The 15,855-nt window shown below is 45.5% G+C and overlaps 1 protein-coding gene across 1 annotated transcript in view; it reads right to left on the reverse strand.

Annotated features, from left to right (window-relative positions):
• The window catches only part of WDR26 (WD repeat domain 26), a 44,482-nt gene extending 30,332 nt beyond the window's left edge, over nucleotides 1-14,150 (reverse strand). Inside the window, exons 1-3 of the mRNA XM_063444051.1 lie at nucleotides 13,584-14,150; nucleotides 9,834-9,933; nucleotides 9,594-9,650 (exon numbers count right to left, since the gene is read on the reverse strand). Of these exons, the coding sequence (XP_063300121.1) occupies nucleotides 9,594-9,650; nucleotides 9,834-9,933; nucleotides 13,584-13,846 (420 nt within the window). The 5' untranslated portion in view covers nucleotides 13,847-14,150. The remainder of the gene's footprint in view (nucleotides 1-9,593; nucleotides 9,651-9,833; nucleotides 9,934-13,583) is intronic.
• Between the last annotated feature and the right edge of the window lie 1,705 nt (nucleotides 14,151-15,855).

The raw sequence follows: 15,855 nt of genomic DNA on the forward strand, positions 1-15,855 counted from the left end.
CCCTCGATGGGGGGCAGGTGATACAGACTGCATACAGTGAAGTGTTGTATGTGCTAAAGGTGATATATTTGTATTTAAATGTATGTTACTGTATATTTTGGCTTCTGCGCAAGCTTACAAGTCGTATTACTCTTGCCTTCCCTGTCGTGTGCAAAAATAAAGAATGTAAAAACAAAAAAACAAAAGCAAAAAAAACAAAAAAACAAACAAAAAAAAAAAAACACAAAAGAAAAAACAAACATCAATGAGTTGCCTTTTATTGATTACAAGCCCTGGCAGTTTTATCTTGTAATAACATTTAGAAGGGAGAACTATCAGAGGAAGAAGAGTTCTCCAGGATTTGGCTGTACTTCTAGTCCGTTGTCTCAGATTATTAAAAGACTGTACAGGTCACACAAAGCTTACATCACTTCCTTCACCCTTCCCCCCCACCCCCCACCCAAGGACAGGAAGTTAAACTGTATCAACAAGTGAATCAGCTGGAAGTCAGAAGCTACTGCAGTCAGCTGATTCCCCTGGAAACAATAAAAGACTGGTTAAAGAACCTCATGCATAGTTATACTGTGGCTACAACACCCAAACTTAATGCAATGGACAAGTAGAGAATTATGGGATATGTAGTTCAACAACACTAATGCAAAGGGATTACAGCTAGGAAGTCGGCCTCCAATTCGCAAGTTGTACTGCGGCTTATAATTGTGGGAGTCATAATCTACAATAAATTATATATTTCTACATACACATTTCACAACGCTACACCATACATCATGAAATATGAACAGAGACTATGCTTGGTTCCACCACCTGAAATCTTTTTGCCTCACACTGAAAAATTCTAGTTGGCCACAATTTTAAATGTGTAAAAATAGTATTCAATCAACAACGCTAAGGGCTTTTATGCTCTCACCCAATTTTTTTGGGACAATCTTTATTTATTGGTTTTGTATATTCAACAATGGGGAAGGAAAGGAAATCTACATTAGCAAGGATCCTCCGCATGAGGTTAGCATTACATGGTTATCTAATCCATAACTTGTGAGCAGTTACATTGCTATTTCCACAGACTTTATTCCATGCCCGAACCCGGCATACATACAGTCACACGTGATTGAGTGAAGTGCTTGGAGGTGGTAGTCCGTGTTAGGACCTTTCTGGAGTGTTTTTGTGGCTTGAGTCACGTGATATAGCGCTACAGTCTTCCAATTATGTAGGATGGTGATGAAAAGTATTAGAGATGGAGAAGAACAAGTTATATGTTGAGAACTTTTTGTAACAGACTTCCTGACGGGGTAGTGTTGGGTGGGAAGGCAGAGTGGCAGAAGGGGTTGTGGGAAGGAGGGGGGGGGGGAGGGGAAGAGGAAGAAAAAGAGAGGAGATTCTCCGATGCTCACCCAATTTAACCCCCTTAAAAAATCTAAACAGCGCTCTAGGGAGCAGAGCAGGGAAATAGCAGCCCCGATGGACACCAGGGAAAGCCCATCCACTCCAGCTCTCCAAAAGGGAGGGAGGCTAGGTGAATTTAAAATAATAAAAAAAGTTATGATTTTTGAGTTAGTCTTGCAGGGTGTGTGTAATCAGCGAGTTTCTGTGTGCCAGTGAGTGTATCAAATTAGTGTGCCTGTAATGTTTAGGTGACCTGCCCCCACCAAATCACATGGGAAAGGTGTTTTTACGCACCCTTTATCCCACGCCGTGCTGTTGATGCCGCGGCTGACCCCACCTCCATGGTAGAGTTAATCAATCTTGATGATCTCAGGCAATCCAATGCTTCCCCATAGAAAAACAAACATTGGGAGACTATTGCGCATGTGCGTCAAAATGCTATGCTGCGCAATCAACTTCTCCTCATAGAGATGCATTGAATAAATGCATCCCTATGGGGAGCATTAATGTAAGTGTGACCCGCACTGACCCGGGAAGCACTTCTAGAGGCTGTCTGAGTGACAGAGACAGTATATAGACTTCAGAACAACTACATTAAGCTGTAGTGGTTCTGGTGACTATAAGGTCCATTTAAGAATTGTATTTTTGACGTTGAAAAATCTGACTCCTAACTTTTTTAGCTGGCTTCTAGATTTCAAGCAAAATTTGTCAGGCCCTGACTTAGATATCGTCTTGTGAGCAGGACTACTGGGGTTCTCTAAGTCAGCTGGGGCCCCCGACTGACCGATAAGCTCTCTGCAACGCTGGAAGTCAGCTCTACTCCACAGAGCCCTTTAACCCCTTAAGGACACATTACATGTGTGACATGTCATGATTCCCTTTTATTCCAGAAGTTTGGTCCTTAAGTGGTTAATTCATAAAAACTGCAGCGTCCCAGCCTGTATTCAGCTGATTAGGATCGGTGCTGAGCATTTCCAGTACCAATCTATATAATTGATTAGAACCATGGGTTCTATTCAGAATTACTCCAAGTAGAATTCTAAAAACAACAACAACAACATACCACCATCTACTGTGTTAAAATAAAATCCATTTTGAATATCAGAATTTATGTTAGCAGTGGTTTACCCTAGGGTTACATCTAGTGTTGGAGCAGGGTTAGTGTAATGTTTAATGCTTTTTTTTTTAAAGAGTTAATTATAGTGTAGGGTTGAAGATAAGGATAAGATTAGGGCAGGCATGTGGTTATAAATCGTTTAAGCATCAGGTAAGCTTGGTATAACAGTGTGCAGGTTGGTGTAGTGTTACCAAAAATTTAGATCATAAACATAAGGCATTTAACCAAGAAATTATACATTAATCTGTTTTGAGCTCTTTTAAATTATTTTCACTGGATGTGTAAGAACTATAAGCAAAAATTTGAGATGTAAAATTGCATGTTAGCACTTTAACATAAACCCTTACATTATGGTGGAACAAACCTACAGCTAAAAATCAAGGTTTTGTTTTCATCTAAAAACAGAATGTGGACAGTTGCCGCTATCCTTAAATGGTTAACATCCCAGGGAAAAACAAATCACACAAACAAAAAATGTGGCGAACTTGAATCTGTAATAGCAATGTACTAATTTTAAAAGGAATCAAAACCAGTATTACTTGTAGCAGTGCCTTCGCAGTGCCACTGTTAACACAAGGTACTAGTATACCAAAACTCTAGGGATGGAAACCAAAAAAAAGCACCACAAACACAAAGTCTGCTCTTTTACCCTATAATTTGATATTCACTTGTCCACTCAAAATACATGCCAGTGTGGTGAATAAATCCCATTTTATTTAATGGACGGCAGGATAATTTCACTTTAAACCTGGTGCTGCCTTTTTGTAACGAGCAGTGTGCATCTGCAATCCAGTAGTAAGCTGCCACCTGCCTTGTCAATTATGGGGAAGCAGAGACATGTGAATGTGAAAATATTGCAGGGCTTAAAATTCCATGTCCTAGGCTACAAGCCAGACCATAAAGGTTACTGGCCACTACAAACATAGAGGGACCATGGCAAATGGAATTTCTTCTCGCCAGGGCTAAATTTTCACTCGTCACTAGCTAATGGCAAGTGGAAATTGTGAGCCCTGGACTTTATGTCCAGAAAAAACTACTGAATCTGTGCGCAAGACACAGGCATGCAAACAGATTTATGGACACATGAAAATTCTGGCTTCAGTTACAGCCCCCAAGGCATTGCTGTAACAATCTCAATATGAAAACAATTTTGGCATTAACAGCTTTACCTGTGAGATATTTGCATTGCTAATCAGCTGATCGGCTTATTAAACATAGCTATATTGTATTCTTGCTGTCAGAGACAGGAGGTTTGGTCCCACTCTGCAGCCAGCAGCTGCTACACGCTGCAATTTTAAGATGAACACTGTGGAGGCAAATTAAACTCATCTTATCATTTGGAATACTGTCTGGCACTGGCAGACAGCTGCAGCAGAAATAAGGAGGCTGTAAACATTTCACAAGCCTATCTGAATCATGATTTTTTTTAACACCTTTTGTGGAAACCCATAACTAAAAACGACTGACTAGCCATAAAAATAAATAAAATCTAGTAGTTTTAAGCTTTTGTGACTAAACCAAATTCTTAGCTAGCAATTCCATTTCAGGGACTAAAACAAGTATTCAAAACCATTGCACATCAACATCATGACTGGGTATAATCATAAGCAATGTATTGAGCATATGGCTTATTATTGTTCATATCTGAACAGTGAGACAGTTTACCAACTACAAGAATGGAAATATTGTTTAGTTCACATTGCCCAAGAAAACCAAGTAATATGTCAGATAATCACAGACATGAGAGACAGCAACAGACACTGACAATGCCCAGGAACAAAGGACTAAAGAACAACCAAAGGGAGCAATCAGCCATTTTTGGAGGTCTACAGCATGGCAGACAGACTACAGCAAGCATGTCAAACTCATCTAGCACGGGCCACATAAACAAGGTTTAAGTTTATGTGGACCGCAAACCCCCCCCCACTCCCCAAAAAAAATGTAGGTTTATTTTGAAAATTACAATATTAAAAACACCTCAGCATCCCAGTTCCTCCCCCTCCCATAAATACTAAATCCCAGCCCTCCCCATAGACTAAATTACTAAATACCAGTCCTCCCCCCCCCATATACTAAATCCCAGTCCTCCCCCCCATATACTAAATCCCAGTCCTCCCCCCATATACTAAATCCCAGTCCTCCCCCCCATATACTAAATCCCAGTCCTCCCCCCCATATACTAAATCCCAGTCCTCCCCCCCATATACTAAATCCCAGTCCTCCCCCCCCCATACTAAATCCCAGTCCTCCCCCCCCAATATACTAAATCCCAGTCCCCCCCCCCCCAATATACTAAATCCCAGTCCTCCCCCCCCCCCCAATATACTAAATCCCAGTCCTCCCCCCCCCCCCAATATACTAAATCCCAGTCCTCCCCCCCAAAATATACTAAATCCCAGTCCTCCCCCCCAATATACTAAATCCCAGTCCTCCCCCCCCCCAATATACTAAATCCCAGTCCTCCCCCCCCCCCAATATACTAAATCCCAGTCCTCCCCCCCCCAATATACTAAATCCCAGTCCTCCCCCCCCCAATATACTAAATCCCAGTCCTCCCCCCACCCCCAATATACTAAATCCCAGTCCTCCCCCCCCCCAATATACTAAATCCCAGTCCTCCCCCCCCCCAATATACTAAATCCCAGTCCTCCTCCCCCCCCCCAATATACTAAATCCCAGTCCTCCCCCCCCCAATATACTAAATCCCAGTCCTCCCCCCCCCAATATACTAAATCCCAGTCCTCCCCCCCCCAATATACTAAATCCCAGTCCTCCCCCCCCCCCAATATACTAAATCCCAGTCCTCCCCCCCAATATACTAAATCCCAGTCCTCCCCCCCCCCCAATATACTAAATCCCAGTCCTCCCCCCCCCCCAATATACTAAATCCCAGTCCTCCCCCCCCAATATACTAAATCCCAGTCCTCCCCCCCCCAATATACTAAATCCCAGTCCTCCCCCCCCCAATATACTAAATCCCAGTCCTCCCCCCCCAATATACTAAATCCCAGTCCTCCCCCCCAATATACTAAATCCCAGTCCTCCCCCCCCAATATACTAAATCCCAGTCCTCCCCCCCAATATACTAAATCCCAGTCCTCCCCCCCATATACTAAATCCCAGTCCCCCCCCCCATATACTAAATCCCAGTCCTCCCCCCCATATACTAAATCCCAGTCCTCCCCCCCAATATACTAAATCCCAGTCCTCCCCCCCCAATATACTAAATCCCAGTCCTCCCCCCCCCAATATACTAAATCCCAGTCCTCCCCCCCCCAATATACTAAATCCCAGTCCCCCCCCCCCCAATATACTAAATCCCAGTCCTCCCCCCCCCAATATACTAAATCCCAGTCCTCCCCCCAATATACTAAATCCCAGCACCCCCCCCATATACTAAATCCCAGTCCTCCCCCCCCCCCCATATACTAAATCCCAGTCGTCGTCCCCCCCATATACTAAATCCCAGTCCTCCCCCCCCCATATACTAAATCCCAGTCCTCCCCCCCCATATACTAAATCCCAGTCCTCCCCCCATATACTAAATCCCAGTCCTCCCCCCCATATACTAAATCCCAGTCCTCCCCCCCAATATACTAAATCCCAGTCCTCCCCCCCAATATACTAAATCCCAGTCCTCCCCCCCAATATACTAAATCCCAGTCCTCCCCCCCCCAATATACTAAATCCCAGTCCTCCCCCCCCCAATATACTAAATCCCAGTCCTCCCCCCCCCAATATACTAAATCCCAGTCCTCCCCCCCCAATATACTAAATCCCAGTCCTCCCCCCCCCCAATATACTAAATCCCAGTCCTCCCCCCCAATATACTAAATCCCAGTCCTCCCCCCCAATATACTAAATCCCAGTCCTCCCCCCCAATATACTAAATCCCAGTCCTCCCCCCCCATATACTAAATCCCAGTCGTCCTCCCCCATATACTAAATCCCAGTCGTCCTCCCCCCCATATACTAAATCCCAGTCCTCCCCCCCATATACTAAATCCCAGTCCTCCCCCCCCCATATACTAAATCCCAGTCCTCCCCCCCATATACTAAATCCCAGCACCCCCCCCATATACTAAATCCCAGCACCCCCCCATATACTAAATCCCAGCACCCCCCCATATACTAAATCCCAGCAACCCCCACATATACTAAATCCCAGCAACCCCCACATATACTAAATCCCAGCAACCCCCCCATATACTAAATCCCAGCACCGCACCCCCCATATACTAAATCCCAGCACCCCCTCTAGCCAACAAGCAGACTCCACTCACATAGCCGCTGCCAGTATGCGACTCCGGAGTCTGGCCTCTGGTGTACCCCAAATGGCGGCGTCCGCACCCTGTGTCAAATCTGATACTCCCGCTACTTCTTGAAACCCTGTGAAGGGGGAGCACATTGATGTCACGTCGGAATGTGACGTGGCGTTGCGTGCCTCCATGTACTCCGCTGTCCAGTTGCAGCCAATGCAACACTGACACACACACACACACACTTTACTGCTACCCACCTTTTGGAGCCAATGTGGGGCATCTCCCTGGGGTCCTTCTATCCGCTCCTCACTGCTCACTTGCGTGGTTTAGGGATGTCGGGTGCCGGAATATGATGCCATATTCCGGCGCCCGGCTTCACTACAGACGGCACACGCGAGGAGCAGGAACACTGAGCTCCCTCGCTGGCCCTCCTCTCCGGCCAGGTAAGTGTTAGCAGAGCAGGCACCTGCAATGTGGGGAAAGCAGGTGCCTACTCTGCTATAACACCAGCATGTACACGGAGCTCGCAAAGATGGTCCTTGTGGTCCGAGTTTGACATGCTTTGACTACAGGGATGATCCAGAAAGACTTGGCCACTAAACATCCAATTAAAAAAACAACAACGGTAATTCATTTAAGTGAATTCTAAATTTTAGACGAAAAAAGGCAAACAGGAAGCATAGCCGACTTGCAGAATGTTTCCAATTCAGCTATTTTGGCGTTAAATTTTAAATTCCTGATAACTCACTTTAATGAATAGCCTTGTAATTGCAGACTCTGAAAGCAAAAAGACCATTCCCAGCTACAAATTAATAGAGATTAAAGGTCACTGGGCAGAAATCTTTATGGAAGGGTTATTGGTGGCGAGATAAAACCCAGACATTCCAGCCCTTCAGATAATGGAAAAGAGAACTTTGACATTATCCTTCTGGATTTGTGCTAATCCACCATAACTGCTATCCAACGATGGGTGGATAATGTCTGCAAAATCTGAGCAACAGCAGATGCCATGGATTGTGGGGTTGGAAAAGCCAAATATCCTAATTCTAAAATACACCAGTTAAGCACGTAAAGAATGACTGTCTCTGTGACTGTCCTCTCATGGTTTTCCTCTTACCTCTCCCAACGCTCATTCAGCGTCTCCTTTTCTAAGGATACCTCCCTTTGTCCTGTCTCGGTTGGAGTCCCCCAAGGCCCTGTCATTGGTCCCCTATTTTCTCTTTATACTACCTCTCTTTGCAAACGTATTACCTCTTTTGGATTCCATTACTACCTGTACGCTGATGACACCCAGATATATCTCTCCTCCCCAGACCTCTCCCCTGCCGTCCTGCAACGTGTCACTGTTTGCCTTTCTTCCATCTCTGACTGGATGTCCTCCCGCTTTCTGAAACCCAATCTCTCTAAAACTGAGTCCCTTGTCTTTCCTCCTCATAATAATGATCCTCCTCTTTCACTTTCCTTTCAAGTTAGTGGTATCCACATCAGTCCATCCTTGCAAACGCGCAGTCTTAGTGTCATACTTTATTCTGGCCTTACCTTTGAGCCTCACATCCAGCATGTTATCAAGTCCTGTAGATTCCATCTTAAAAACATAGCCCACATCCACCCCTTTCTTATGCAAGATGCTACAAAGGAGCTTGTCCATGCTCTAGTAATTTCCTGCATGGATTATTGTAACCCTCTCCTAATTGGTCTTCCCAAAAACCGCATTGCCCTACTCCAGTCTGTAATGAATGCTCCCGCCAGACTGACTTTCCTCTAGTCGATCCTCTCACACCTCACCCCTCTGTCAGTCCTTACATTGGCTTCCTGTATCCTATAGGAGTCAATTGAAAGTGCTAACCCATACCAATAAAACAATGACCAATGGTCAACAAATTCATGTATTGTTTCACAAATTAATACAACAAAAATAAAAATAATGAGGCTTAACAGGCAATCTGAAGGTATTAACACAGCCAAGGTATCAATGCAAATGTCTGCCACAAGGTCCAAATGTTACCCATCTCTGTGTGGGATCTAACTTACAGAATGCCTTTCGCTGTAAAGCGGTGTAGTTGGCTACAAATAAACAGGGGCATGAAGCAGAACAGAATCCTAATCAATTGATACATTTAATAGGGTTGAAATTAAGCTTGCAGCAATGATAGCTGTAGCTACCCGTAGGGCAATAGGGGAACTTAGGGCCACACAAGAGATTCCTTCACTAACTGCAATCAGTTAAAAAAAAAATTTAAAAAATCCATTTCATAAAACCTGGACTCTTGGCTGAACAGAGACATCTTTTCCTTGATAGCAGAAATCCTATTACAAGACTGCAATTAACTCTTTTTCTATTATATGCATAATTCTGTCTAAGGAGGGGAGGAACTTTGGTTAGTAAAGAATCACACAGGGGGGGATTCTCTACAGATCCCTCTACTGACTTCACATACATCCGCCTGATCCAGCATCACAACCTTGAACTTTATCTAAATTGTACGGATTAGGACGTTCACCGTTATATAGATGCAGAACTGCAATAATGGGATCTTATAGCCACTCCTCAAAGCACAAAAATCTGAAACTATTTGACACAATGGAAGACTCCAATCCACAGAAACTATAAATGATTTGTGACAATGTAATTCTATGGGCGTAAAAAGCTCTGCTGACTTTCTGTGTAAACTGTTGTTCAACGTACCTTTCAATTACTTTGTAACGCATATCTCTTGCATTTTATTGTATTTCTATTTATTTTTTTTAAATACGAAACCAACCTAAATAAAGAATCTTGGAAAAAGAAATGGGCAATAGAGAACTGTTAGCGGTGTTCGGAAACATCTTACCATAATAGCATGAGGAGAGTGAACCAAGGACTTCAGTTCGTTTAGGTCGTTCTCAGCCTTCAAAAAAACCAAACACACGAATATAAAAACAAGTTATATAATCGAGGTTCCAAAGTTGGCTTAAATCAAATTCATTTTTAACGAACAAAATTAATCAATGCAATAACAGAACCTGCAAAAGTAGCAATAGGTCCTCCCCCAAGATCTCACATTAAAGGGTTATTGCAGTGCCAGAATTACCTTATCCCACTCCCCTTCCATGACATGATTACGGAATTTGGTAGCAGAAGGATGCTCTAAACGACATCCTGATTCTTGCATGAGGAGATCAACTGTCTGGCTGTAAAAGAGAGATAGTGTCAAAAACCTAGACATCTTACCATGACCTATTCATTTCACTCCTGAGTGTAATCAAGTACTCTAACTTCAATATCATGGTTAGGCAAATACCTTGGTATATTGGTACTGATGGGGTAAAATATAAAAATATATATGTTCCTTGCCTAAGCATGTATGATACACACTTCCTTGGCATAGTAGCAAGTTTTCCTAACCAGGCACAAAAGCCAAAATAGGATTGGTGAGTTTCCCTAAACAAGTAAAATGGTATCAGTTGGCAAGTTTCTGTAATCTCACACAGACTATCCCTAGAATGGGTGTTGGGTTTCCCTGTTTTCACACACAAACCCTAAGGGGTTGTGAGGATTTTACACATAAATATACACACCCTGACATGGTGTCGAGTTTCCCCAATCTCACACAATCCCTGATATCGGGTGGTGAAAGACACGTCACCACTGAAATCAGGCATGGGGGTATCCCTGATTTCATGCACAAAACCCCTGATATTTGGTGGCGAGTTTCCCTGATCTGACATGCACACAACCATGACCCCTAACAAACTGGGTGATGTGTTCAGATCGCAAATATAAACCAAATCCTGACATCAGTTGGCACGTCCTCATTATTATAAGAGTGTTTAAAACCAGATGATTTTACAGTCAAGTAGCTTTAAAGTGTTCCATGCTGAATGTACTCTATATTGAACAGACAGCACAATAGATTTTAGTAAAAAGAAATGAGAGGTTGTTATGAAGTTGGAGACAAGTCATCTTCAACCATATTCACTAACTGGTTAACTAAAGATACAGCCCATTGTGTACACGTATCATTCTCATATTGAGCAAGACGGGCATTACTTTGTGAAACGCTGCAATGAAGAGACTAATTATGTAATAAAAGGATCAACAGACATATATTCCCTCAGATGGCTGTAAGACCCCCAGAGTCCACCGATTCCTCTAATCCTGCACCTCCCCCAACATACAGCACTAAGCAACCCTCCTCCTCTACAGTGTCACCAGGACTGTGTAAGGCCTCCTCTTCCTAGACCCACTACTAGATGTAAACATCACCCTCCCTTAACAACCTTTAGGGGGCAGGCATTCATTAACCTCTTCGATGCTCGAAGCAAAATGAAAACATTGCAATACACAGGGGCATGCCCAAATGAAAAGCCATCTTTACAAGAAGATGATTACATATGCAGACTTCATAACAGCCATACCAGTGTTTTGAGATGGACAAGAAATGGATTAAGAAATACTGTGACAATACAAATCCCAAAATCTGCTAAACAGGCAAAGCGAACACCCTTCAAAATTAATATATGCAACAACTAGAACATAAGGTGTGCCGCTCAAAATAATTCCCATGCATTAGCAGCTACTAGCACATTCCAGTCTGTTACAATGTATACACAGAGACAGAAAACAATCCCCTCCATAAACAATCAATTGTGTTCATAATTGGCTGACTCAAGACCAACACCAATGCACAATTTCCAAAATACAAATCATGTGATCACTTGCAGTATTTGTATGACAGGTAAAACAAGGCCTGGTCCATTCTATCTAGAGCTCTGCATTTGAGGGATGACATATACTGCATGCCTGAGCAAGTGAAAGACCATCTGTTTAAACACACATTTCAGACTACACATTAACCCTTAAGCAGCAGTGACATGCCAGGCTAATCGTGATACAAATAGATTTGCCTAAGCCCTGGTTGTTAAGGTGTTAGTCTGTACAGGCCCAGAACATTCATCCACCTTATGATTACTGAGATTAGCATAATCACATCCAAAATAAAACCACACAATATTTTTATGTCAATATTACTTCAACTAGAGAGCAGATAACCAAACAGTTCTAAGTACCTGTACAGAGAAATACAAGGACCAAGCAGAACATATACAATTGTGTGTTATTCGTTCAGATAAGAATGACTTCTTGTTGTAAATAGACAGGGGTTTTAAAGTCAGCCATCAACATCTGTCTCCTTGCAGATCTCAACAGATCTTGATATTGACATCCAAACAAAATAAAATAAATAAATAAATATATATATACACACACACACACACACACAGTACGTTTTCTTGATCCTTCAAACACACATATAACTAATATAAACTTATATTTGTAAAATATCAACCAATACATCAGGTATCTTCACAAAATAAGGTATAGGACTATGCTCAAATATGTAATGACACAATCACAGAAAGATGATAAGCTCTTGTACTTAAACATGGAATCCAAGCCAGACATCACTATACCCCTGTAGTGGATGCAAACGATATATGCAAGTGCAAATTTTAAGCCCAGGCCTTGAACGGGAGTTTTCCACAAAATTTATGAGAATACAATTTATATATATATATATATATTTTCAATTCCAAAATTATGTCAAACAGACCTCCTTATGTACATGCAGATGCTCACAATTCCCTAGCATCTCAACACAAACTCCCCTGAGCTTCATTGGTTTTGATACAACATGCAGGATTTAAATAGCGAATTCACCATATAGGGATTCTCTTTGTAATTATAGACACTAAATTCAGTGCCGTACCTTGCAGTAAAGAGGTTTCTTCACACTCACAGAGGGCTTGCACGTATTGTGCGGTGAATAGATGGGCTCTGGGGGTCTCATACTCTCTATACAACTATAGTTGTTGTGTACATTATGCAGTTACAGGTCTCTATACAGATTAAGTGTTCTGTCTGAGGCCATGCATACTCACTAGATGTCCAGGCAAAGTATTTGAAGTTAGTAGTGGCACAGGGATTATTTACACAAACTCAATTGAGGCCCTACCTGTCCATCTCTTTAGGCATATAGGTGTGTGTGTGTTACATACAAACACAGTGAAAAGCACAGTCTTTGTATAAAGACATTTTGAGATTAATACCCGGAGTCCAGACACTAACTTGAGCCCAAGGCATTGTCTTTGATAGATAGCCCTGCAATGTTTGATTACATTTTCAATTCAATATTTAGGGAATCAAACACTTTAATGAATAAACGTTTTATTACTCAATTTTCTCCTTACAATAAGCAGCAGAATAAATAGTACTATATTAACAGATGAGGTCCCAGAAGATACACTGACAGTCTTGTCCTGTTGTACACAGAGATAGACTGAATACAGAATCATATGTCAGGCTCAATAGTAGACTCTCACTCCCATGGAGCCTGGGAAACTCAAGCATAACCCAAAACACTCAGGCATCCACTCACTATAATGACAGTCACTCACAGGAGATCCGATCTTTTGTTTACTTCACTCACTGTACACCCACCCCCTGTCTACAGGGCCACTCACTGCCAGTACACTACACTTCAGGCCCTTGTTTACACAGTCACTCATTGCCAGTAAACAGTCAGGGACTTGGTCCAGGCCCTTGTTTACACCGTCATTCGAGGCTCAGGCCTTTATATATGTATGGGCACACACTCGAGATTCAGGCCGTTTTATACCCCGGACAGACACTCCGTGAGCCCCCGGACAGACACTCCGTGAGTCCCCTCTCACTCCCCAGACAGACACTCAGTGAGTCCCCGCTCACTCCCCAGACAGACACTCAGTGAGTCCCCGGACACACACTCACTCCCCAGACACTCAGTGAGTCCCCGCTCACTCACTCGAGGCCCAGGCCGGTGAGGTGCTGTCCTATGAGGCGGATCACGTCCTCCTCGGCCTGGCTCAGCCGTTTCTTCTTCCTGAGGCCGGGCTGCTCGGCGGAGGAGGCCCCCGGGAGCCCGTTGCTGCTGTTGAGGCCGTTGGAGTGAGCGATGTCCCCGGCAGAGGCCTCCCCGTTGTGAGCTGTCAGACAGGAGGGGGAGCCGCTCGCTGCCGCCGCCGCCGGGTCCGGAGCCCCCGCACCCACTGCCCCGTTAGCCTGCATGCCGCCCCGCGCCGCCTGGCCTGCGATGGCCGCCGAAGCCCCGGGCTCTCCTGCCTCCTCCGCCGCCGAGGCTCGGGGTTTCTTCCGCGGGGGAGGTGATGCGGTGTCCGAGTCGGAGGAGGAGGAAGCGGAGGCCAGAGTTCTGTCACGGGGAGCGGCCGTGGTTGGTGTCCGGGGGGGCCGAGCTGAGTGTCCCCCTCCCGGGAGGAGGTGAGGGGAGCGGGGAGGAGGGAGGGGGATCCGCCGCTCGGGGCTGTCACAGGAGCTGCCCTCAGCCGCAGCACTAATGGAGTCCGGCCGGTGACCTCAGCGGAAATGCCTGCACTGAGAGCCGAGCACTTCCGGGAGGAGGGGGGAGCCGCGCGGCATGCTGGGAGACAAACAAACACCGCGCGGCATGCCGGGAGACTGACTAACACCACAACCACTGCGCGGCATGCCGGGAGACCGACTAACACCACAACCACTGCAGCCACCGCACGGCATGCTGGGAGACAAACAAACACCGCGCGGCATGCCGGGAGACAAACAAACACCACAACCACTATGCTGGGAGACCGACTAACACCACAGCCACTATGCTGGGAGACAAACACCGCGCGGCATGCCGGAAGACCGACTAACACCACAACCACTGCAGCCACCGCGCGGAATGCTGGGAGGAGGCAGTGCCAGGACCACAACTACTTGAAGACGAGTGAGGCTGGGTATAGCACTGAGTGTGAGCGAGGCTGGGCATAGCACTGAGTGTGAGCGAGGCTGGGCATAGCACTGAGTGTGAGCGAGGCTGGGCATAGCACTGAGTGTGAGCGGGGCTGGGCATAGCACTGAGTGTGAGCGAGGCTGGGCATAGCACTGAGTGTGAGCGAGGCTGGGCATAGCACTGAGTGTGAGCGGGGCTGGGCATAGCACTGAGTGTGAGCGGGGCTGGGCATAGCACTGAGTGTGAGCGGGGCTGGGCATAGCACTGAGTGTGAGCGAGGCTGGGCATAGCACTGAGTGTGAGCGAGGCTGGGCATAGCACTGAGTGTGAGCGGGGCTGGGCATAGCACTGAGTGTGAGCGGGGCTGGGCATAGCACTGAGTGTGAGCGGGGCTGGGCATAGCACTGAGTGTGAGCGGGGCTGGGCATAGCACTGAGTGTGAGCGGGGCTGGGCATAGCACTGAGTGTGAGCGGGGCTGGGCATAGCACTGAGTGTGAGCGGGGCTGGGCATAGCACTGAGTGTGAGCGAGGCTGGGCATAGCACTGAGTGTGAGCGAGGCTGGGCATAGCACTGAGTGTGAGCGGGGCTGGGCATAGCACTGAGTGTGAGCGGGGCTGGGCATAGCACTGAGTGTGAGCGGGGCTGGGCATAGCACTGAGTGTGAGCGGGGCTGGGCATAGCACTGAGTGTGAGCGGGGCTGGGCATAGCACTGAGTGTGAGCGGGGCTGGGCATAATTACAGTCAAGGTGTACAGGAACCCCACATATGTTAAATGCCCGGATCTGAAGCCCTCTAGTTGTCCAAATAGTGCTCAGATCCATCCAGTGTAGAGGAATCGCTATTCAGGTAAAGTTCTGACTGGCCGCCCACATGGCTGGTACCCAAAATAGTTCCAGGAGGAAAGATGTCGGCCGGTTAACTTTTGGGAGTTCCTGTGCGAACACCAACGAATGCTCCCTCTGGCTATTAGGGAGCGAATGCTCCCCTAGCCAGTAGTGTCTTACTCCTGAAGAGCGCCTTCGGACTTGTCTGTGAGCGGATCAGGCAATGGTACTGTTTTACCGGGGTTTGTGAGATATTGTATCCAAAATGAGTTCTAGGCGTTCGACGACCAGGTACCACTGCCTGCGTTTGTGAGACAAAATGGCTGCCATTCACTAGAGCACGTGTGTTCGGTTATACAAAGTACCGTATTTTTCGCTCCATAAGACGCACTTTTTTTCCCCTCAAAAGTGAGGGGAAATGTCTGTGCGTCTTATGGAGCGAATATGAAGCTTTACTTACCTGTCTTGCAGCGTTGGCC

Source organism: Pelobates fuscus, chromosome 2 (assembly GCF_036172605.1).
Source record: "Pelobates fuscus isolate aPelFus1 chromosome 2, aPelFus1.pri, whole genome shotgun sequence".
Taxonomy (NCBI): Eukaryota; Metazoa; Chordata; class Amphibia; order Anura; family Pelobatidae; genus Pelobates; species Pelobates fuscus.